General features: G+C 39.8%; 1 protein-coding gene and 1 pseudogene across 1 annotated transcript in view; one reads left to right on the forward strand and one right to left on the reverse strand.

Annotated features, from left to right (window-relative positions):
* Nucleotides 1-977: 977 nt before the first annotated feature.
* Golga5 (golgin A5) overlaps nt 978-24,691 on the forward strand; it is a 34,462-nt gene continuing 10,748 nt past the window's right edge. The window contains exons 1-7 of the mRNA XM_010609220.3: nt 978-1,201; nt 5,941-6,509; nt 14,045-14,275; nt 15,635-15,854; nt 16,536-16,659; nt 18,557-18,760; nt 22,052-22,222. Of these exons, the coding sequence (XP_010607522.1) occupies nt 5,969-6,509; nt 14,045-14,275; nt 15,635-15,854; nt 16,536-16,659; nt 18,557-18,760; nt 22,052-22,222 (1,491 nt within the window). The 5' untranslated portion in view covers nt 978-1,201; nt 5,941-5,968. The remainder of the gene's footprint in view (nt 1,202-5,940; nt 6,510-14,044; nt 14,276-15,634; nt 15,855-16,535; nt 16,660-18,556; nt 18,761-22,051; nt 22,223-24,691) is intronic.
* LOC104851849 lies at nt 4,103-4,257 on the reverse strand (annotated as a pseudogene).

The raw sequence follows: 24,691 nt of genomic DNA on the forward strand, positions 1-24,691 counted from the left end.
AAAGCTAATAATAGTATCTTCTTCAGTGTTGTTGGGAGAACTAAATGAAGTTAAGCATATCCAGTGCTTAACAGTATCCTGCACTTAATAAGGGCTCAGTAAATGTTGGGTGCCATTATTATCTGGTGTTTTCTCTTCACTGGGTTGGGGTAATCCTGACCTGAGATGAAGAAAAGGAGTTGTTAACTGGTACCAATATTTAATTTGGAGACAATAAAACACTGAATTTAAGGGGCAAGGCCTTTGCAGTAACGTGGGGAGATGGTCTTAGATCTAAGTTACTTAACCTCTTTGAGCCTTAATTTCCTCAACACCAAAATGAGAATACTTGGGACTACTTTATAGGCTTGACATTAGGGTCAAATTATCCCGGTGCTGTTCATATAGTAGAAGATGAGTATTTGTGAATTACTGGATGCAGATCTCAGCCTAATTTCAAAGATTCTATGAACTGTATCCATCTCCTCTGCAGAAAGACCTGTGATCATCTGATCTAATGTACTTCTCTCATCTCCTGTCACTTCTGTTTTCTTGTCTTTATGGCTCTGGCAACGCCCTGAAATGGTCTTGTTCACTCACTGGTTTATGTAATGTCTCTGCCACTAATAGCTCCGTGAAAATAGGAATCACGTATTCTCACTTTCTTCCGTGAAAATCAGTATCTTTTACGGTAAAATCAGAAAGGAGAAAGAGGTGTGGCCGGTCCACTTGAATCTCTTACCTTGCCCAACTCAAATCTCACATTCCTTCCCTGACAGTCCCACAGCCTTGGCCGCCCACATGGCACGCAGCGGAGCCCCGCCCATTTGTGGGCGTGCCCTCCAATGTTGTGACAGCCGCGTGCGGGCCAAAGTCCGCCGGCGAGGTTTACGTCACTCTCACGCAAGCTCTGTCCCCGCCCAGTCTCGTCCCAGGCAGAAGTGGGCGTGGCTACGCGCGAGGCCCTTCTATCGGCTGGGGCTGCTGCCTGCGTCGCCTGTTAGGTGGGCAGTGGCTTCTAGCTTCCCGCCGCTCAGGCAGCTCGAAGGCCACTCTGTTTTGGGGTCCTCGCCGCCCTTCCACGTCTCCCGGAAGAGGTAGCCGGGCCGCGTCAGGCCCAGAGGCGGTTTACTGAGCCCGGGCCCTCTCCGAGCCGGCCTGCCGAGGGGGCCCGGCCCAAGAGGGCGTCGAAGCCGCGGTGTAGCCGCTCCAGAGTCCTCAGGTGAGGCAGCGACAAGCTCCAGAGGCCGGGACGGGTCCACTTGGGAAGCTAACGGAGCTAGGAGCGGGTCGCCGGCCTCGGCGGAAACTTGGGTTACCCCGCCTTTCCCCGGGCTGCGCTCGGCTTTGGGGTTTGCGGCTGAGGAACGGGACGGTTCCTATGGGCTTCAGCCGTTGTTTACTTTCCTGCTCTTCCCTCCCGCCCCGGACCCTTGTCTGGCGCGGCCGCACTTCCGGTTTCAGAGGTTTGGGAGGAGGTGGGTGGGGAACGTGCGGGGGTCTAAGCCACCGACCTCAGCTTCTTTTCCCACCTGACCTCGTCTGAGCTGACTCTGGGCCTCCGCGATCTGCAGACCCTTACCCCACGTCATGCTTTACCTGCCTTCGTGCAGCGCCTGGGGAATCGCTGCGACTTTGAACCTCTGATATCCGCTCCAGGTGTTTGTCAGTGGGGCAGGTGTCCAGGGCCCATCCTAGAATTTAATTAGGTAATCAGTGCTAGTATTCTAAAGCCCTGTTAATTTAAACGGGAGGCAAGATACACAGAATTAATTAAAGTGCTTTTGTTGTTTTGTTAGGAGAGGAATTATGTCCCGTCACCGGTAGTGTTCACTTCAGGCCTGTATGACGTAGAAAGTATTTCACCTCTGTTGTAATAAGTTTGTATAAACTCTGAACTGCACAGGCACATTTATAAAGAACACGTTTGGGCGGGGGATTTGGCTCAGTGGTTCCGCCGCCTGCCTAGCAAAGCGAAAGGGCCCGATTTCAAACCCCAGTACCCCCCGCCAAAGAACTATATAAATACGTTTGAAAAGTGAGTTTCTTCTTGAAGTTATTTATATTTAGAAAGCTAGATAAGGGGAGGCAGAGATTAAAAGGTAGGTTTGACATTAGGCTGACTTGGATTTCAGAATCTGGTGTGCCAACTGAATTCTGGGGCTTTCTAATCCTTTTCCATATTTGTAAGGAAGGAAAAGAGGATACAGCTACTTGCCACACAATGTGATTGTGAAAATTATGTGTGAGAATATTTGTACAGCCTCTAAAACATAAAAATTCCCTTCAGTAGCACTTACGAATGTCTGTGTGCACTACATGCTGGGAATGCATTGGTGAGCAAAGCAGACATGATGTTTATCTAATTACTCCCCCTTCCCCAGCAGGACATGGCATATTTAAAAAGCAACACATGAAAGCTGGGGATTTAGCTCAGTGGTGCTGCCCCCTGCGCAGGCGCCAGGACCCAAGTTCAATCGCTGGTACCAAAAAAAAAACCACCATGAAAGAACAACACATAAGGGCCGGGGATTTGGCTCACTGCCCCCCCACACACACCGCCTACCTTGCAAGCACACACACACACCCAAAAAAATGATTATAAAACGTGAGCAGCTGTGAAGCAAAAGAAAACCTATAAACCCCCTAATAGGACCTAATTTAGATGAACAGAAAGAGCTTTTTTTTTGCTTTTTTTTTTTTTAATTTATTTTTTGGTACTAGGGATCAAACCCGGGACCTTGCACTTGCCAGGCAGGTGGCGGAACCACTGAGCTAAATCCCCAGCCAAACAGAAAGAACTTTGAAGAAGATGACATTTGTGAAAAAAGACAAATATTAAGAGTTAATCATCCCAGCACTCAGGAGGCTGAGGCAGGAGGATCGCTGCAAGTTCCAGACCAGCCTGGGCCACACAGTGAGTTCCAGGACAGTCTGAACTACATAGTGAGACCCTGTCTCAGAAAAAAAAAGTTAATCATGAAAGTTCCAGGCAAAAGAAATGACAGACATTCCAGAAATGGTGGTTGACTTTTTATAGTGTTCTTTTATATTGTGAGAATTAATTACTGCATCGTTTCCTTGACTTGTGGTAAACTGAAGTGCTTGAATATGTGTCGGATGTTATGAAATCATTTTTATTCTGAACTGAGCTTAATGTGAACATGATAGGTACTGCATATTTGAATTATTGAAAATATACTTTAGGCATATTATGTGCACACTTAAATCAGCTGTAATAGTGCTTTAGTTTAACACTGATAGCTTTTATATTATTGGAAGCATTTTTACTTCTCAAATTTCAGCACTTTGCAAGGAACTCCAGATAATTGCTTCTGACAGCAGAAATTTATTTTCTCATAGTTGTGAAGTACAGAATTAGGGTGTGGGCGGGATTGGTTTCTTTTGAGGCTTCTCACCTAGGTTTCCAGATGGCCACCTTCTTGCTTTGTCCTGATGTGATCTTATCACTTGTATGCTATTTTCGTCCAAATTTCCTTTTTTTTTTTCCAGACAGGATCTCACTGTGTAGTTCAGGCTGGCCTCAAACTCTTAACAGCCCTCCATCTTCTGCCTGTCTCAAAATTACAGGCATGCATCAATATAGCTGGCTGAAATTTCTTATAAGAATGCCAGGTTATTATAGTAGGGCCTGCTTAATGACTCTTTAAACTGATTACCTCGTTAAAGACTGTTTCCATAGTCACTTTCTGAATTCTGAGGTTTTGGACTTCAGTTTGAGGTATAATTGAAAAATACAGTGAATGTTTAGATTTTCTTTTTGGTACCGGGGATTGAACTCCGGTCGTCGTTTTGCTTTTGAGGCAGGCAGCGGAACCACTGAGCTAAATCCCCAGCCCTGTTTAGATTTTTTTTTAATGTATGATAAACACATTGCCATTAATGAACCTCAAAATATTCTCTCTCTCATTTCTCTTTTTTTTTAACGTTTCAAAACATTGTTGATTCATTAATGCAATCAGAATGATTCCTGATTAAGCACGTTCAACTGTCCAGCCATTGGTATTTTTTAAGCTTGATATGGTAATGTAACCCATGATAAAGAATTGTGTCATTTTTTTACTTCTGGGAGAGAAATATGCTATGTCTCATGTTCAGTTCCTTACAGTCCCAGCTTGGTCCTCCTCCGGTGTCTCCTCTTGGAGTTGTACCTGATTTTCTTACCGGTTTTCATCTAAATCCATCAAGGAATGGGATGATTCTACTTTTGCTTCTTGCCAGGAATCTCTTGATTCTGAAAGTCTTGTGAGAAGACATTGTTAAGCTCGGAGGCAAGCACACACACACGATGGTAGACAGAAACAGAAGAGCTGTCATTTCTAACATTTATCCCATCATTCTTTCAACTTTCTGAAGCATTTCTGAAAGTCCTCTTTTGTGAGTGTCTTTAGTTGCACTGTCATGGCTGCCTTGATGTTCTGAATCAGTTCAAAACATTTACATTTCATGGTCATGTTTACTTTGGGGAAGAGCCAGATGTAGCACAGTGCCAATTTTGGTGAATAAAGTGGAGGAGGAAAGTAGGTAGTAGAAGATACCATAATGTTTTTTTGTTGTTGTTGTTTTGTTTTTTGTTTTTTGAGACAGGGTCTCACTGTGTAGTCGAGACTGATCTGGAACTCACTATGTAGCCCAGGCTGGTCTCTAACTCACAGCAGTCCTCCTGCCTCAGCCTCCTGAGTGCTGGGATTATAGGCGTGTGCTACCACACCCGGAGATACCATGTTTTTACAAGCCTTCCTTTCTGTTAGGTGACACTGAGCAGTGGCCATATTTTTTATCACACTTTGTGAAGACTCAAAAGAGGAATTTCAGAACTGCTTCAGAAAGTGGCAAGAACAATGGGATATGTGTGTGATGGGGAATATTTTGAAAGGGATTAAGGGCAAGGTGTTTTACTGTAATAATTTTTTGGGGGACCGGGGATTTAGCTCAGTGGTTCCACTGCCTGCCTCACAAGTGCAAGGTCCCAAGTTCAATCCCCAGTACCAAACAAAACAAAATGTAATAATTTTTTTTAAATGTTACCATTCACCACATATTTTCATCACCCCTTGAACATGAATTTCAGCAGATAACATATCCGTCTGCTACATTAAGATTGCCTTTCATTGAACTAGCCGCAAAGACAGCCAGATGTTGGCACACACCTGTAATCTCAGCACTTGCAAGCCTAAGGCATAAGAAATACAATTTGGAGTTCTACCTGGACAACTTAATGAGACCTTGTTTCAAAATTAAAAAAGGGCTGGAATGTTGCTCAATGATAGAGCGCCCCTAGGTTTGATCCCCAGTGCTGCAATCAATCAAACAGTAGTGGTGGTTGTTATAATGAAGTAGTAGCTACTAAAATGAGTGCTTACTGTGTGCCAAGCATCTTGAAAGGTTTTTTGTTGTTGTTGTTTTGTTGTTTTTTGTTTTTTGTTTTTTTTTTTTTTTTTTTGAGACCGGGTCTCACTATGTAGTTGAGACTGACCTGGAACTCAGTATATAGCCCAGGCTGGTCTCAAATTTACAGTGATCCTCCTGCCTCGGCCTCCAGTGCTGGGATTACAGGCGTATGCCACCATGCCCGGCTTGTTTTAATATATCCTCTTAAAACCATTCTAGTCTGGATGAGGTGGGATTCCCGGTAGTCCCGGGTACTTGGAAGGCTGAGCCAGGAAGAATAGTAGACTCTGGGAATTTGAGGCCTGCATGGGCAACAAAGTAAAACTCCATTTGAAAAACAAACAAACCATTCTATAAGGTAAAAGATGCACTTAATTTCCCATTTTGTAGCTAAGGTTTCTTAGCTTCAGTGGTAGTTTACTGCAGGTTACCAAACTAATAGGGCAGGATTAGGATTTCAACCCAGGACTGTATCTGACTGCAGAGTTTAGTTTTAACTGTTAGACTCTGCTGTTGTGCCACACTGATCATTTGATGTCCTTTTTGCAGGTTCCTGTAGGATTATTCTGCTGCCATCATGTCATGGTTGGTTGATCTCGCTGGAAAGGCAGAAGATCTTTTAAACCGAGTTGATCAAGGAGCTGCAACGGCTCTCAGTAGAAAAGAGAATACCACCAACATCATATACAGCAAAAATGCTGACTATCCTGAACTGCCCCAGCAGAATACAGATTTCACTTATCAGACTGGATCTAAAGCTACTTATATTTCCTCAGCAGCTGACAATATTCGAAATAAAGCCACCATCTTAGCTGGCACGGCAAATGTGAAAGTAGGACCTAGGACACCAGGGGAGGCTTCCCAACCTGTTGAAAATGCATCTGTTCCGAGGCCTTCATCCCAGTTTGTTCGAAGGAAAAAGTCAGAACCAGATGATGAGCTGCTGTTTGATTTTCTTAATAGCTCACAGAAGGAGCCCTCTGGGAGGGTGGAGGTCAAGAAAGAAAAGGGCAAGACACCTGTCTTTCTGAGTTCACGGACATCAAATATCAGTTCTGTGGACAGCAGTGTCACCACCATCAAAGCCACTGAAGAAAATTCTGGAAGCCAAACCCATGGTAATTAACCAGTCCCATTTCTTTTAGAATTAAGCCAATGGGATATGTCATCCTAGCTTGTTTTTCATCCACTATTTTAGAATCTGCACCACTGGTGTAGGAGCAGGCCCTCTGCCAAGGTGTGGTATAAAGAAAGAAGGCAGCTTTGAATATCACTGGTGAATGTACATTTGTGGTATAAACTTCAGAACGTTGTCTGTTCGTAACTTCACCAAACCCAGCATCTAAGAAGTTGTGTCAAATTGGATTCCCTAGAAAAAGATTTTAAAAAATTGAAATCTGGAAAACTTGTCATTTTAGATTTGAAGCTATCTTGATTCATCTACTTTTGTTACTGAAATTATAAGAATGACAGGAGGCCATACTCCTTATGTACTCTGTTGAGGAGAGTTTTGTGTGTTTTTAAACCTATATCCTCCAGAAGTAACGCTGAGAGGCTGAACTTTTAAGTTGAATAGTTGAAGGTATTGACCTAGTAGTGAAGCAAGAGCTTAGAATTCTGGTTTTCAGTTGTTTAATGAACTGTGAAATTGCCCTTATAAGCACATCCACCTGCAGAGTGAGATTTTCGTTTTGTTTTGTTTTTTTAATTTATTTTTTGGTACCAGGGATCAAACTCGGGTCCTTAATGCTTGCGAGGCAGGCACTGGAACCACTGAGCTAAATCCCCAGCCCCAGAGTGAGATTAACATGGTTAATGGGGCTAATTGAAGCATCTGCTAAGCATCTTTAACTTGCAGTGAACTTTATAGATTCTTGCAGGAATTATTTATAGAGTTGACGATTAATGGAAACATTCTCAAATGTTAAAGCTTCTCTTAGTTTTGTCTGTTAGGGAATAAAATTTGTATCTTCAAGATAAAAGAAGCAGGGTATATAGAAGCATGGGTGTTTGGCTTTAAAGTAGGAGCATTCAGTAGCGTTTTATTAATCACATTCACACACTCCTAAATTTCTTCTCAACTTTTTTGGTTACACATTTACTGAGAACCTACTGGGTATACACATAAAGACCTATCTAGTGGGTAAGGCAGATATGTAACCAGGTAATTTATATGTAGTAAGTGAAGTAATTGAAGTGTTTGTGAGAGAGAACAGGGAAAAACTGCCTGCCTGAGCTATTAAGGATTCACAGAGGCTTTGTTTTGACCTGGCTCTTTAAGGATAAATAGGAGTTTGTCAAATTAAAACGAGATAAGAAGTTAGAGACAACATTCCATGAAGAGAAAACAGATTCTTAAGTTGGTAGCATAGAAAAAGATATTTCTGGACCCTTGATGAAGCCAAAGCAAGAGGGGATCTGTTTGTGAAGACTTTTTTTGTAACCCTGTTACCCATTTTTCTTAGAGATCATTGTCAAAGATTGGTCTCTGTACAGCTTGCATTAGAATCGCTGTGTAATGTAATAAAAAGTAAATTATCAGTTCCCCCTCAGACTTCCTGAGTCAGATATTGTGGGGGTGGAACAGGCCATCTGAATTCTTTTTGTTCCCAAGGTGACTGTTAGGCCAGTAAAACTTTTGGGGTGGAGGGGGTACTTGGGATCGAAGGGCCAGTAAAACTTCAGAGTGACCGCCATAAGCAATGTGGTGCTAATAGAAGCCTTTAAACCAAGAGTTGACCGCAGGTAATTTTTATGCTTTTAAAGAAAATAGCTTACATTTAAAGGATGGACCAAGAGGAACCTGGTTAGTAGGGAAATGAATTAGAACCAGTTATAATAACTATATGGAGTTATAAAAGTTAAGGTTGCTTCTTATGGGTAGGGTCTCAGCCTCAGAACTATTCACATTTTGGGCCAGGGATTTAGCTCAGTGGTTCCAGTGCCTGCCTCAAAAGCGCAAGGTCCCAAGTTCAATCCCCTGGTGACAAAAACAAAAACAAACAAACTGTTCACAGTTTGGGCCAGATAATTTATAGTTAGAGGAGGCTGTCTGTACTTTGTAGGGTATTCAGTAGCATTCTTGCAACCTTAACCCATTTAGATATGTCAGTAGCAACCAAAAATGTCTTCACTCGTTGCCAAATGTCCCCCATAGGGCTGAATCACCCCTGGTTGAAAATGCCCTAGGATGCCTGAAAATGGAACTGCTGATTTGTAGGGGATGACAGTGTCATCACAGGAGGCAATACCAGTTTGTACTCAGCAGCTGTGGCTAAGAATTCCTTTGGCTATATGTTCTTGCCAACATTTGGTATTTTCAAGGTGACTAATGTTTTGCAAATCAGTTTTGTCATTATTTTTTATCTCCCTCTTGCTAATGTGGTTGAGCATCTTTTCAAATGTTTGACTATTTGTTTCATTTTCTGGGAAGTACCTGTTCCAGTCTTTTTCTGTCAGTGTTTTCTACTGGCTTATTTGTCTTTTTCCTTGTTGATTTTTACATATTTTAAATGTTAATTATTTCTCATCCTTCTTGGTTTTACTTCAGGTTTTCCCCTCGCCTCTCACTGTGGTATCTATCTCAATGAAAAGAGGTTCTTAATGTAGATTAATATATCAGTCTTACTTACGGCTTGAGTTTTTTCTTAGAAAATCGTTCCATACCCAAAGGTCATATAAGATGTGTTCCTATATTCTAAAGGTTTTATAGTTTTGCTTTTCATTTTCAGATATTTACCTAAAAGTGGTTTTTGTCTATAATATGAAGTATAGGCATATGAGAATCAGCTACCCCAGCATAATTTTCTGAAAAAAGACTGTCCTTTCCCTACCAGTTCACAGTACTACCCTCATCATATATCGGTTCTTTAGTCTGTTTCTGGGCACTTCTGTTTCATTGGTTCATTTGTCTGTCCTTGAACCAATACCGTGGTGTCTTAATGTCTTAATATTTAATAGGGCAACTTCCACCTGTGATCATTGTTCAGAAATGTTTTGGCTAACTGAGTGTGGTGGCACCCATGTGAATCACAGCACTCAGGATGCTGAGGCAGGAGAATTTCTGCAAGTGCAAGGCCAACCTGATCTATATAATGAGATCCTATCTCAGAAACACCAAAAAAACAGTTTCAGCTGTTCTTGGCCTTTTACATATTTTAGAATTGGCTTGTCAAGTTTCACAAAAATCCTGTTGGTCTGTTTATTGGAAATTTATTACTTTGGTGAGAAGTGGCTACTATATTTGTCTTAACCCATTAATGTATAATTTTAGCTTATTTTTATTTTTGTTGTTGTTGTTGTTGTTGTTTTTGTTTTTTGGTACCAGGGATTGAACTCGGGTCCTTGCTCTTGCAAGGCAGGCCACCGAACCGCTGAGCTAAATCCCCGGCCCTTAGCTTATTTTTAAATGTCTTATCAAGAGTTTATTGTTTTCTCCCTGAAGATCTTTTATAATTTCCAGTAGATTTATTCATACATGGTTTATATTTTTAAAGCTATTAGAAGTAATATTTTTCAAGATTTCTGCTTTCTGTTGTTGCTGATGTGTTGGTTTTATGCACACACACACACACACAGCAACCCAAATTGCTCTTAATTTTCTTATTTTTAATGTACATACCATCTTTGAATAACAGTTTGTTTCTTCTTAGCCCTTTTATCTTTTAATAAGACCTATTTCTTGGCCTTACTTTGTTGGCTGGGACCTGGTAACCAGTTTTCTGTCTTGTTCCTAGTTTTAAGGGTAACACCTTGAATCATTCCACTTTGAATGATCATTCATTAACTTTCATAGGTACTTTTTAATCAAACTAAGGAGGGTCCCATATATAACTAGTTTGAGTTTTTACCATGTTGGATTTTGGCCATGTTTTCCTGTTGTATCTAGAGAGATGATAATAAAATTTTTCTTCCTTAAGTTTTTTCTTTTGTATCGGGGATTCAACTCTTGCGCTTGTGAGGCAGGCAGTGGCACCACTGAGCTAAATCCCCGGCCCTTTTTTTTATTTTTTCTTCCTTACTATAGTATATGTATCAATTATTTTTTACAAGCATCAAACCAAATTTAACCTACAGTTGGCCAGTATTGTTTAGGGTTTTTGTATTTCTTGGAAGTGGAATTGGCATATAATATTGTTAGGTTTTTAGTAGTATAATTATGTTAGCCCTGTAAAATGGATAGGAAAATATTCCTCCTTTTTCTCTTAATTAATTGGTATAAAGCAAAGACTTTTTATTTCCTGACCATTCTGGCCAAAGTGTTAGGCCTTGGGGTTATTCTTAGTGAAAAATTTAGACTTAATTGACTTTTATTTTTTAAAAAGTATCTCATACTTTTTGAAATTATTTGATTTCAGGAAAATAATAGTTGCACAGCTGAAACTTTAGCAGACATTTATTCATTTTGCCTTGTAGAAACCAAAATTAGATCACATATTGCCCGAAGAATATCAATACATGGCATATATTGAACTCTGACTGGATTTTACACTGTGTTAAATGCCTGGTTTTTTTTTAATAGCTTTAATGAAGTAGAATTGACAGAGTAACATGCACATATTTGTAGTACATACAACTTACTGAATTTCAGTAGCATCTGCATTTTAAAATGTACGTGATTCATATTGTTTCTGTCTTTCAGAGAACTACTTTTGGTTATGTTCATCCTCGCTGATACTTTATTATTTTGTTAACTTCTGCTTGCTTTGGGTTTATTTTGCTAGTTTTATAGAAGTTAAGATGAATATATAACTCATTAATTTTATTCTTTCCTGTTTGTTGTCTGTAAATACTTAAGGCTATAAATTTCCTTCTAAACAAATTTTAAATACTGCTTTAGACATCCCAGAGGTTTGGATCTATATTTCATTTCTTTTTTAAATCTTATTTTGGAAATTTCAAACGTGCTAAAATAGTGGTGATTTCTTAAACCCTAATCTTCCTGCCTCTGCCTTCCAAATAGCTGGGATTGCAAGTATGAACATCATGCCTGGGGCCCATGCCTTTCTTCATCAGTCAGCTGCCAAATTATTTTGAAGGAAATCACAATTCATATGCCATTTCTTCTAAACATTTATTTTTGTTATTCTAAAAGTTAAGGTTTAGAAACATAGATTAATATCTAGTCAGCATTCAGATTTCCTTGTCTCTCTCTTTTTTTAAAACAGTTGGTTTATTTGAGACTCCAAATAAGAGTGGGGGTGGGTCAGGAAGGCTCACCCCTATGTACTGCTCCCCTGTGCAGCAGCATGGATCCTCTTAGGGACTTGCTTTGGTGTTGCTGTAACAAAAAAGTTGAGATTGCACTTAAGATTCTTTTAATCTATAGAATACCTACCCTACCTTTCTTTTCTTGTAATGTTGAATAAAAGTGTAGTTTTAAAATTATGTTTAAGTGCTACATAGTTCCTGATTATTACACACAGTTTTATTTTAATTTTCGTGATGATGGGGATGAAACCTTGGGCCTTGCACATGCTAAGTAAGCACTTTACCACTGAGCCACAGCTCTAGCTCCAGATTAATTTTAGTTAGGATTTTTCTTTGACCCTGAATTTTCAGATATTTGCCCTTAATTCCAAACATGACATTTTCCTAGTTTTGATTTCTAAATTAATTGCATTGAAGTCAGATAGCATAGTCTGTAGGATACCAGTTCTTTGGAACTTGAGATTTATGTTCCACTAAGTTCAGTTTTTATGCATTTCATGTATCCTTGAAAAGAAGATGCAACTGTCTCACAAGCACAAGGTTCTGAGTTCAATCGTGGTACCAAAAAAAAAAGATGCACTCTTCTTGGGTGCTATGTATTGTATATATTTTTGGATTAAATTTGTAGTCTGTGCTTTCATATCTTTTTTTTTTCCCTTTAGCTTGTTTCATCTGATGATTTTTTGCAGTTTTATTAAAAATAATTTTATTTTTCCCATTACCGGAGGTCAAACTCAGTACCTTGTTGCTTGTGAGGCAGGCATGGTGCCACTGAGCTAAATCCCCGGCCCCTAAAATATTTTCTATATGGCATATTTCAAGTTTATGCCAAGTAAACAGTGAGTCCTCTTTGCTTACCATCAAGCCTCATTTTAAATTAACATTACCATTTTTAAATCATTTCTACTCCCTTCTCCCTATTTGATTTTTTTTAATGTTTTTTTCTTTTACCTAAGTATGTATTTTGAAATGCACAAAAATCTTAGCTTTGCAGGCAGATGGTATTCAGTATACCAGTGGTGTTGGACCTATGGCTCCTGTGCCACAGTGGGCACACAGAGCCCTCTCCATCAGCACTCGAGCCAAGTCACCTCGGTGTCACCCTAGAGCCGAGCATCGGATATTCAGGCTTACTTGCAGTGTTGGCACTTTGTGATAAGAGGTTTGGGAATTGCAGTTTGTGCACTTGTTCTGTAGAAGGCTTGCCATTGCTGTACCCACATTTTTACCATGATACAGCTTTCATTTGCCCCAGAAAGTTCCTAATGTTCCTTTCCTGAAAGCACCCACTAAACTGTTCTGATTTTTTTCAGTTTAGTGTTTATCTAAAACTTCATGCAAATTGTATCGCACAGTGCATACATTTTCCAGTCTGCCCACTTTTACACAAAGGTATTAGTGTGATCCCATGTTATTTTTATTCTGTTTTTATTGTGGAGTATTCTATCAGGGATATACAACAGTTTTCCCAGTGGACATTGGGGTTCTTTCCAGTTTTTTACTGTGAGAAGCTGCTGTCAACATTTTGGTGCTGGTCTTTTTTAGGGCAAGTTTTTCATTTCTCTTGGATAAATACCTAGGGATGGAACTGCTAGATCAAACAGGCATGTTTGATTTCATGAGAAATTATGAAATGTTTTTCCGTAGTAATTGCACTGTTTAATGCTCCCACCAGCAATGTATGAGTTAAGCTCACACAATATCCTAACTGACATTGGTGTAATCTTTTTAATTGTAGTCATTCTAGCAGATTCTGAGACTGGCTGGATGTGGTGGTGGTGCATGCCTGTGATTCTGAGACAGGAACATCACTGAGTTCCAGGCCAGCCTGGGCTATATAGTGAAACTCCTCTCCACTCTCCCCCTCCCCTTCATTTTTTGGTCCCCTTCCCTCTTGCTAAAGATCTCTCCCTGTTTTGTCAGTTTTGTCACTTAGTTGTAGTTTGTTTTTTATTGCATAATTTTTCAAGTAAGGGAAAGGTGCACTTGCATCACATTTAGTAAGAAAAGCAAGGTGAATATTAATTCATGAGGCTTTGTGTTGAGATATTTTATATTCCAGTTAAGTTATTACTCTTCTTTCCTTGAACCTCACAGCTGTTCGAATGTGCCTTCCCAGTATCTTCACTGTTGAGACCTCTTCTTTTTTTTCCTCCAGAAACATTTCAGAGACAAAAAAGAGACTGAAACTCAGCCCTCAAATTACCTCTGGTAATGTAAGAATACATTTTTCTGTCACCATTGATTAAATGTGTCTGGATTTTGAGGATCATTAGAGGACTACAAGCTCCATTTTGAGAATGTGTTTTCATCAGGGGAAGCCTATTGAGAATTTTCAGCCACAGTAGTCAACTTGAGCCAACAGTGTCCTACCAGAAAGTAAGCTTCTAATGCACACCCAGGGACCATGCCGGTGAACTGTGTGTGTTCACGTGTTTTACAGATGCTGCAAGTAATTCAGATCTTGGCCCTGATGGCCAAGAGGATCCTTCAAAGGAAGATGCATCATCTAATACTGCTACTCCCACTGGTCACAACCCAGCATCTAGTGATAATGGCAGATCCCATGAACTGTCTAATCTGAGACTGGAGAATCAGCTGCTGAGGAATGAAGTTCAGTCTTTAAATCAGGAAATGGCCTCATTACTTCAAAGATCCAAAGAAACTCAAGAAGGTAAAGTCTTATTTAAATGGTTTAGGATTAGGAATTTAACATTCAGAACTAAAAAACTTTACATCTAATTAAAGATAGTTTAGGTGAGATTTGTAAAATGCCATTTTCATACAAATATAGGGCCCAGATTTGAAAATGGGACCTTTCATCCTCCTACCAACCCAAAATAGAATATTGACTGGTTTGGTCTTTCTTTAGTCACTACTAAATTTAAGAACTTATAGGAATTGCACATTAATAGTCACTTAAATTTTTTGTTTGTTGTGTTGTTGTTTGTTTTTCTTTTGGAGATACGGTCTCAGTTGTAGTTCAGGGTGGTCCTGAACTCACTGCAATCCTCCTGCTTTGGCCTCCCAAGTTCTGGGATTACTGGCATTCGCCACCACACCTGCCTTATCAAGTTCATTTGATTGATTTATTCTGAACTTTCAGGAGGATTGTTCCGTGAAGGTGGGATTAAATGAAGTTCCATTGTGGCTGCTCCCTGGAATTCAGTTTGAATAGTGCCCTTGGGAATTGTGCAATGAGATATCCCCAAAATAAAAACCCCAAGTTCCTCAGAAATGATTAATTGAAAAGGAAACAATCTCATGATTGAGGTAGTGATGGATGCATGCTATTATAAGTGAGGGGAAAACAAAAAAGGAAATTACTGACCTTGTTCCTGGAGCTAATGAGAGGAATGAGGGTACAGTGGGAAAACTGGCCCACACATGGGAGGAAGCCCAGAAGAACAGAATAAGGCTGAAGATTTTAGAAAAAACTTCAGTTTGCTAAGACTGACGTGGACAGAAACAGATCCCCGCCCCCCATGGACTGCAGTTGTAGATGGTATAGGAGGGTGTAGAAATGCCATTGTATTCTCATTGCAGATTTTCTAGGTTAAAAGAAAATATTTTCCAACAGTAATTGAAAAAAACATGCTTTCCTTTGTTTCGTGTTTAGGCTTTGTTTTAGGCTTCACTCTGTTCTTCCTGAAGTGCACCTTTGCTTTGGATTTCTATTCTTTTACCTTTCTCCAATAGAATTTGACAAATTTACTGACCACTCCAACGTTGTTAATCCTGCTGTCTACCAGTTTGGGCTCCCAAGTGCTTTCTGAGGTGTCTCCAGAAGTAATAACATTGTGGAAGAGCAGTGGTCTTCACTCCTCTTTTCTAACCCACTAACCGTACTCTAGGTGTGCATATTGGCCTTGAAAAATGGGTGTCTCGTTTGGGTCAAAAAACAACAACAAAAAGAATATTTGTAATCTCCTAATTTTGGTTGAAAACTAAAATCCTAAGGGGACAACAGTCTATGTGGGCTGTGAAAAAGATGTTTTCAGTTTGCTCATGTAGAGAAATTTTGTTTTTATAGAATTAAACAAAGCAAGAGCAAGAGTTGAAAAATGGAATGTTGACCATTCAAAGAGTGATCGAATAACTCGAGAACTCCAGGCCCAGGTTGATGACCTGATGGAAGCAGTGTCTGCGAAAGACTCTCAGCTGGCTGTCCTGAAAGTGAGACTGCAGGAGGCTGACCAGCTGCTCAGGACTCGCACAGAAGCCCTGGAAGCCCTGCAGAGTGAGAAGTCACGGTAGGTAACTCTGTAATAATAAAAAACTTGAGCTAGAAATGTACTCTCTTTCCAGGACAAGTAATAGTGAACATTGCACTATGTCCTAGTTTATGAAACTTCACAGGACATAAAATTTCTTGTGGCAGTATTGGAAGTGGGCACTTAAAATGGTTTCATTAGCTGGGCGCAATTGCATATGCCTATAGTCAGCAATCCAGGAGGCTGAAGCAGGAGAAGGAAACATTTCAGTACAGGGCCGGGGATTTTAGCTCAGTGGTGCCACTGCCTGCCTTGCAAACTCAGAGACCCAAGTTCAATCCCTGGTACCAAAAAAACAAAGTTTGATTACATCCTAGGCTGCTTAACAACTTAGCAAGATCTTATCTCAAAAATAATAAAAAGCTCTGGGGATGTAGCTCAGTGCAAAGGCCCTTAGTTTAATCCTTAGTATCACAAAAAAAAAAGCATCATTTGTATTTGGAGGTGTACTGTTAGCAAATTTAGAAGTATTTGAAGAATTTGGTTTCCTTAATCTTTGATATATGACATACTAAAAATACTCCATTAGAAGGAAAAAGATTTTTCTAAGATATTTTAAACTTCATCTTTTTTGTTTGACTAACAGAGATGCTCTAAAGATTATTCTTCTTTTTCACTTGTACTTGTATGTTTTTTGAGCCATGCTGCATTTTCTTTTAGAATAATGCAGGATCACAGTGAGGGAAGTAGCCTCCAGAATCAAGCTCTGCAAACTCTTCAAGAGAGACTGCATGAAGCGGATGCCACTCTGAAGAGAGAGCAAGAAAGCTACAAACAGATGCAGGTTAGAAGGCAGACATCAGCATTCTGTTGAAATTCGAACAAGGAGGAATGAATTTGTGGGGTTTCCTGACACATTTACAGTAAAATTCTGCAGAGTATTTCAGAAAATTCTCTTTCTTTGGAAATTTTTTTGTTTTTGATACCAGGGATCAAACTCAGAACCTTGTGCTTGCCAGGAGATTGCTGCACCGCTGAGCTACATCCTTGGCCTTTTACATATTAATTTTATATAAGTTAATTATATACTTTTTTTTGCATAGTAATTCTTTAAGACGTGGTATATTTTACATTTACAGCCCGTTTCAATTCCATCACTAAATTTTCCTCAAGAATGTTTGATCTATTTAGGTTTCTTAAAATTTACAAATGAGCAAGTACATTAATATATACCAGTTGTTCTAAACATATTTACAAGTTTTCCTGATAGTAGGTAGTTCCTCAAAAAGTGAAAGTGGAGTTACCACATGACCTAATAGTCTGTACCTATATAGGCATTTATGAAAGAGAATTAAAAATACCCTTAAAAATGTGTATACAAATGTTTATAGCAGCATTATCCATAATAGCCCAAAGCTGCAAGTACTACGGGTGTCTGTCACTTGCTGCATAGATAAGCACACTGTGGTGTATCCGTACAAGGAAATCGTATTCAGCCATAAAGTATAATGGTGTTGACACATGCTATGAGTGTCAGTACTCAGATGAACCTTGGAAACACTGCACGCTAAAGATGACAGACACAAAAGGCCGCTTATTACGATTCCATTTGTATGAAATGTCCAGCATAGATAAATCCACAGAGAAAGAAAGTAGATTAATGATTGCTAGGGATTGAGAGAGGGAGACTTAAGAAGGTTGATGAGACTTTTTGGGTTGATGAGATATTCTGGAACTATATTATAATGGTAAATGCACTGAAAACCACTGAATTATACACCTTAAAAGGGTGAACTTTATGGTATGTGAATTGACATCTCTTATTAGTGAAAAAAATTTTCTAGCAGAATTATTAGTTGTCCATGTAAGTTAATTATAATGAATAAACTTTAAAATTCAGTTCCTCAGCTGCCATAGCCACATCTGACATGAAGTTGATTTTTCACGCAGTCCTTTTGCTTCTTTTGCTCCAAAACAGAAAAGTTGATTTTTCAATCAGAAGTTTGTGAGCTTTAGTTATTGGCATGTAACTATAGATGCTTTCTGATTGCTCAGTTTTCTGATAATGGGAACTTTTGAGAATAAAGGTTAACAGTTCTCATAATTTGATTTATTTCTAAATAGGCTAGTAAATGAAAAGCATTGTGTTTTTAGAGTGTGCTTAACAGCTTCTTAATCTAAGAAATTAGTTTATTAGGAAGTTTGAAGTAAGATGAAAACACTAATATTTAAAAAGTTGTTTCCTTCATTGTTCCACTTGTTTTTCTATAACAGTGATGGTGGTCATTGCTCAGCCATTGTTAGAGTAGACCTATTATCCAAGTGACCCAGTCACTTAGAAGTTTATTAGAAAACAGATTCCTGCCTGGGATGGGGATTTAGCTCAGTGGTTCTGCTGGCTGCCTTGTAAGTGCAAGGCCCTTAGTTTGATCCCTGGAACGAAGAAAGAAAACAGACTTCTAAGCCCAGTCTCACAACTTGCTGTTCAATTTGGAATTAAAATACTTCTGGGAAAGGCCTAGAGTGGCAGCTTTTTCAGCAAACTCCCTTGTTGATTTTGATACATTGCTGTGTTTTAAAGCCACAGTTTTAGATTTTCTACTCTTTATTTAGCTTCTAACAAATGAGGAACTTTTTTGTATTTTGTTGTTGGTCTGAGCTAGTCCATCCCATAAGATACCTGAATTGATGGTTACAAGATATATTTCAAAGTTAATGATACATATAAAAATTTATCACAGAGTGAATTTGCTGCACGCCTTAATAAAATGGAAATGGAACGTCAGAACTTGGCAGAAGCAGTTACTTTGGCAGAAAGAAAATACTCTGAGGAGAAGAAGAGAGTTGATGAGCTGCAGCAGCAAGTCAAGCTACACAAGTCAAACTGGGAGTCTTCTAAGCAGGAATTAATTGACTACAAGCAAAAGGCCACTAGGATACTCCAAGTAAGCATGAAGTGTTTGCTTTTGTGTGAAAGTGTGACAGTTAACTGAGAGATGCACTCTCTATAGATGCTGTGAAATGATTAGTGTTTGGCTGGATTGCCTTGCTGTACTTAGAAAGTTGGCAAAAAGGATAAAATCTCCTGGTCCTACCAGTTTCTTATTTAAAACTCTTCTACCACCACCTAGTCCAGATAATTAACACATCGCCTTAGTCACCATAAGGCATTAGTGTTTGTTGCCGAGCATCCCTTTTGAACCTTTCAGAACAAGTGATGTAGGCCTTATCCAGCTCTCAGAATCATCTTGCCCAGCTTTCTTTCTCCTCTGTTTTCTCTGAGGTGACCTGACCTTCCACTTTACTAAGACTGCAGTAACCTAATCCAGTCTTCAGATTTTCTCTTCTTTGCCTCTCATCTCAGAGCAAACACATGTCCTTTCTTTTTTTTTTTTTTTTTTTGCCAGTGTTTGATTCCATCTCTTCTTCATGCCTCATTTAAGTTCTTTCTCCATATTTCTGACTCTTCTGTGTGTCTCTATGTTGCTGCCTCTAGCTTAGCTTACAAAGGAGTATGTGTTATTCGGTGGAAAAATGAAGACTAAATCATGAGACTTCTGCCACAGAAAAAACTAATCTTGTTTTAGTTTTTTGTTTGTTTTTACCACTTTGAATTATTTCCCTACCCTGCCTTCTTTCAATGCAAAATGTATCAGAATTGTTGGGTATCTGCCGTCTTCATTTCTGTAGAACTTGTTAACTTTAACTCCTTCATGTAATTTCTGTCTCTGCCACATTTCTGAAAAGTGTCTTCTCAAAAGTCTATAATGAGGGCCAGGGATTTAGCTCAGTGGTGCTGTGCCTGCTTCAGCACAAGGTCCTGAGTTCAATTCCTGGTGCAAGAAAAAAAAGTCTGTAATGACTTAAACATACATTCTTTCTATGAGGGCCAGGGATTTAGCTCAGTGGTGCTGTGCCTGCTTCAGCACAAGGTCCTGAGTTCAATGCCTGGTACAAGAAAAAAAAGTCTGTAATGACTTAAACATAATTCTTTGTCATTCTTTGTGTTCGTGCACATAGTTCTTAGAGTGTTTGGCACGGTTACCTTCCCACTGTCTTAAAACTCCTGCCTTCTATGCCATTCACACCACCCTGGTGTTTTGTCCTGTGCTGTTTATCCTTTTGGGGCCTTCTTCCCCATCTCCACAGAGTAAGAATCTTACTAAGTTTTGTCCTAAATCCTCTTTCACTATTCTTTCTTACCTTGAATCATCATGTACTCACTCTGCTTCTGTTTGTCACCTCTGTGTGACTTCAAGCACATTTCCAACTCTCACCTCCTGGCCTGTTTCTAGCTGCCTGCTTATTGTACAGACATGAGGTGTCCCAACCCCAGCCATCTTCTTCACTTTCCTTAACTGGTTTGTTTATACTTTTGCCACCCAGCCTAAAAGCTTGAATGTACACAGTCATTTATTTAAAAAAAAAAAAAGAAAACTGAACCAGGGTCATTTTATGCACTCCCTTTTTCCTTTAGCCTCAGTCTTCTGGCTATGAACTTCCTTTTTATGCCACTTCCATGAAATACCATGTCCAGCTCCTCCGAACTCTTCTAATTATTTGTGTTGTTCACTCTGAATTTGTTAATTCATTGAGAAGGTCCTTACTGAGCACCTCACTCTTTGCTAGGCACCATGGTGTAGGCGCTGCTGAGATACAAAGCTCAAAAGATGTATCCTCTTCCTTTAAAGCAGCATCCCGCTTACTGGGAAGAAACCAAAGTAATTGCTGAAGTTATTAATGGAGTGCGGTGGGAGCACAAGAAAAAAGGCCCTCAGAGTGACACCATGGGTGTCAGGGATGACTGCTCTGAGGAGATGGTGTGAGAAGAGAAATCCGAAGGATGAGTAGGAAGACACTTGCTAGGAAGGAGAGTTCAGCTAGAACAGCTTGTGTATGGGAGAGCGATCAGATGGTACAGCCCATGCCCAAGTCGGGGTCTGGGCGAACTTTGTGCACTTTGGGGAGCTAGTTCCCTATTGCTGCAGCATAAAGTATATGAGATTAAGAGAGAGATAAAACTGAGACTATGGAGGGCTTTTATACCATGCAGAGAAGTTTTTTCATCTGCAGGTGATAGGACAAGTGACAATGAATTTGAGTACTAAGATCAGATTTGAGTGTATGAATCCAAGAGCACAGTCCCTGTTACCCAAGAAATTATTGAATGCATTGAAGGGATAAGGGATAGGCAGGTAGATGATAAAGAGATGATTATAAGAAATAATAAGAACCTTATCTAAGTTTTTGGAAATAAGGAATGGTGAATGGGACAGCTAATGTAGAAAGTAAAATTGATAGAACTTGGAGATTTAACTGAAGGAAAGGAGAAGAAGGCAAATGCTATGTGGGTTGACTCCAGCTTCCTGATTTGCATGTATGAATCTTGGTCTCCTATACTGTAAAAGGGAAAAACAGAAAAGACGGCATGTTAGGATTGAATGAGATTGTAACAAATAATGGTGAATTTCAAACTTGATGTGACATTGAGGTGGAAGTGTGAGGTGGTGATTAGAAGTACAGGCCAGGAGCTCAGAAAAAAATATGGGCATTGGCCATGGGCAGGTAGCATGTAAGTTAGGAGTGTGCGTGAGATTAATCGAGAAGAGTACATAGCCTGAGAAGGTAGAGAGGGATGAGGGCTAGGAACATCGTCTCACACACCAGCATTTACAAGCTTGACAAAGGAAAAGAGACTGGAGAAGCAAAACCCTGAGCCAGGGAGTGCTCAGACATTGGAGAGAACCAGGAAGAGACTGATGGGTTTCATCCAAGGAAGCCCAGCAAGAGGAAGCTTTCCGGGGGTGACAGGCAGATGCACAGTGGCTCTGTTGTGATGAGGACTGAGTGGAGCTCTTGGATTGGCGCTGAGTGTCTCCCTGGAACCCACCAAGGGGAGCTTTGGGATGTTTATTAAAGGTTTTCAACTATTAACACGATGACGACACTAAAATCAAAGGACATTATGTAGCAAGGATCTGTTGCATTTTTTTCCCCCTGAAGATTTGATCATCTGGAGCTCATTTGATGGAGATAATAAATGGATGTTTCTATAGTGGGTTACTTTCTGTGTGGTGAGGTGGTGTTTAATATACTGTTCAAGCCAGCTGGGGATATGTAGCACAGTGGTAAGATTATGCGCCTTGAGTGTTATCCCCAGCACCACCAAAACAACAAAACACTTAATATTCAAGGTAATATCTGCTTTGCTTAAACATATTTCTTTTTTATAATAGTCTAAAGAAAAATTGATTAACAGCTTAAAAGAAGGCTCTGGTTTTGAAGGCTTAGATAGCAGCACTGCTAATAGCATGGAGCTAGAAGAACTTCACCACGAGAAGGAGATGCAGAGGGAGGAAATACAGAAGCTCATGGGCCAGATACATCAGCTCAAGTCTGAGCTACAGGTAAGATTCACTGTGGTTCAACTTCCCACAAAACCATTTACCCCTACCTACTGTCAGAGTGAGAAATGATGAGTTCTGCATTTGGGGGAGAGGTATTCCTGAAATAATATGAGAAACTTCTGCCAGAAGATTAGTTACCAGATGGAAGCGAGGCTAAGGCAACAGGTTTATCCGTTGAAAGACTATAATTCTGAGGGAGTAATGAACACAGATACTGATACTTAGTGGGTGTTGCCATCTGCAATGGACCCTTGACTTATACAAACTTAGTTCATTCTCAAGGGCTGGTTGTAACTCAAGTTGGTCAGTAACTCAGGCTCCTCTACATGGCCTTCGAAGTCTCTCTCCTCTACACAGGCAGATCTCAGTGTCCCTTGAGAGACACTGGCCAGGGATTTCTCATTTAACCCCACTCAGGAAAGGATGTTGGAATGTTCCTTCCAGAGCTCTCTAAGGGTTAGATCTGTATGTGAGACCAACCTGGTATTCAGGTCATCAGTTAAAACTAAAATTCAGTACCCAGATTGTTTGTATGTCAGGCCAGCCATAACTCAAGGGTCCACTGTACTTCAGCTTTGTGTCATAGTGGGGAACCAGACCAAGTGTTTAAATTCATTCTGGGGTTAAAGACAAATTAGATTTGGGCTTTGTAATACTGAGATGCTATGGGCTCAGCAATGGTCTTTATACTTTTAGGTGAGTTTATATGTAATTATTGTATTTTAAAGTACTATTGGGCTATTTATTTCACTTAGATTCATTGACAAAAATACTAAGAGTTTCTGAGGTTGGAAAAGTAGAGACTAATGAGTCTTGTTAAAAATGAAATAGCTTCGCAGGGAATATTCCCTGTGCATTCACTCGCAGGTTGTTGATGTGTAAGACTTGCATTGACTACAACAGAAGTAATGAAGTTTTAAGCATAGAGTATCTTGTCTAGAGCAGATACTTGACTATCAGACAGACCTGGGTATAGAGCCCATGGTTGGTGCTGAACAGTCAGCTACAGTACCTTCTCATTGCTGGGACAAAATACCTGACGCACCGTAAATGAGAAGCTTTATTGGGCTCACAGTTTATAGAAGTTTCAGTCTACAGTCCCAACTCCAAGGTAGGATTTCCTGGCAGATGGGAGTGGCAGAGGAGCTTTGCTCACTGTGTGGTAGCAGAAAGCGAAGAGAGAAGGGAGGAGCCAGGACGGCAGATAGACCCTTCCTTCAGGGTCCATGGTGACCCACTTTTTCCACCAGTCCCTGCTTCTAAACTGCAAGTCTGGACTTCATTATCCTGTCCCCATTCAAAAGCCCAACTTTGAGCCGTGAGGCTCTTGGGGACATTTGGATATAAATCATAACAATAATGTTAACTTCATGAGATACTTTAGCTCCTTGAACTTTATTTTCTGCATATGTAAAATGCAACTAAACAAAAGTTGTCTTGGAAATAAGTGGTATATAAAGGGCCTAGCATTGTTCTGACATGTAATAGACCCTCAGCAAATAATAGCTGCTGGCTTTCTAGATTTTGTATTTCTTTAAGATTTGTTAAAAACTGTAAATAATTTAGAATTCTAAAGAATTCAGTCTGTGATCTAGAAATTGGATAAAATGCTAAAGTTATCCATACCTCTTCTGTGGCTTTTGAATGAGAGCATGAACATTTACCACTTTTTAAAATATCCCAGCATCATGAATGACATTGAACCATTTTCCCACCTCAAGAAGTTTGCAGAATCTATAATAAAAAGTGTTTGGTTAGCGAAATGGAAGAGTAAGCATAATGCTGTCATTTGCATGCTGAGCACTTACGGTCAGACTTTCTCCAGGCACTTGACTTACATCCTTACCTTTATTCTTTACCATAACACTGTGAAAGAGATGATGTTACCTTATTTTATATTTAGAAATTTAGGGACTGGATTTAGCTCAATGGCGCCACCGCCTACCTTGCAAGTGCAAGGTCCCTAGTTCAATAATCCCTGGTACAAAAAAAGAAGAAATTTAGGCACACAGAAGGAAGGTGACTTGCCACCAGACTAGCAGAGTGACACAGCCAGGATCAGAACTCCAGTCTCATTCCGGAACATGTACATTTTGTTTTGTCTATTGAGACAGAGTCTTTCTGTGTAGTCCAAGTTGGCTTCACAGCAAACTCACAGCAGTCCTCCTGCCTCAGTCTCCCAAGAATATGCCTGATTTAGTCAAAGTAATGATGAATATTAGTCTACCTTTTGCTGATCCCTAAAACTAAAAAGTAAGGAAAAATAATGATCACTACTGCTTTTTTTCCTCTAAAGCTATAAAGTTGTGTGAGTGCTCACCTCAGCAGCACATATACTAAAGTTGTGTGAGTTTAGAGGAGTGTACTGTGATTATCTGGAAGTATTGTTAATCATAGCTCTTTCAAACATTTGAAATTCAAGAGTTTGTAGAGATGAGGGTTGAATATAAGAGAATGTGCCAAAAGATA

Source organism: Fukomys damarensis, unplaced genomic scaffold (assembly GCF_012274545.1).
Source record: "Fukomys damarensis isolate Sample0158 unplaced genomic scaffold, DMR_v1.0_HiC HiC_scaffold_21, whole genome shotgun sequence".
Lineage (NCBI taxonomy): Eukaryota > Metazoa > Chordata > Mammalia > Rodentia > Bathyergidae > Fukomys > Fukomys damarensis.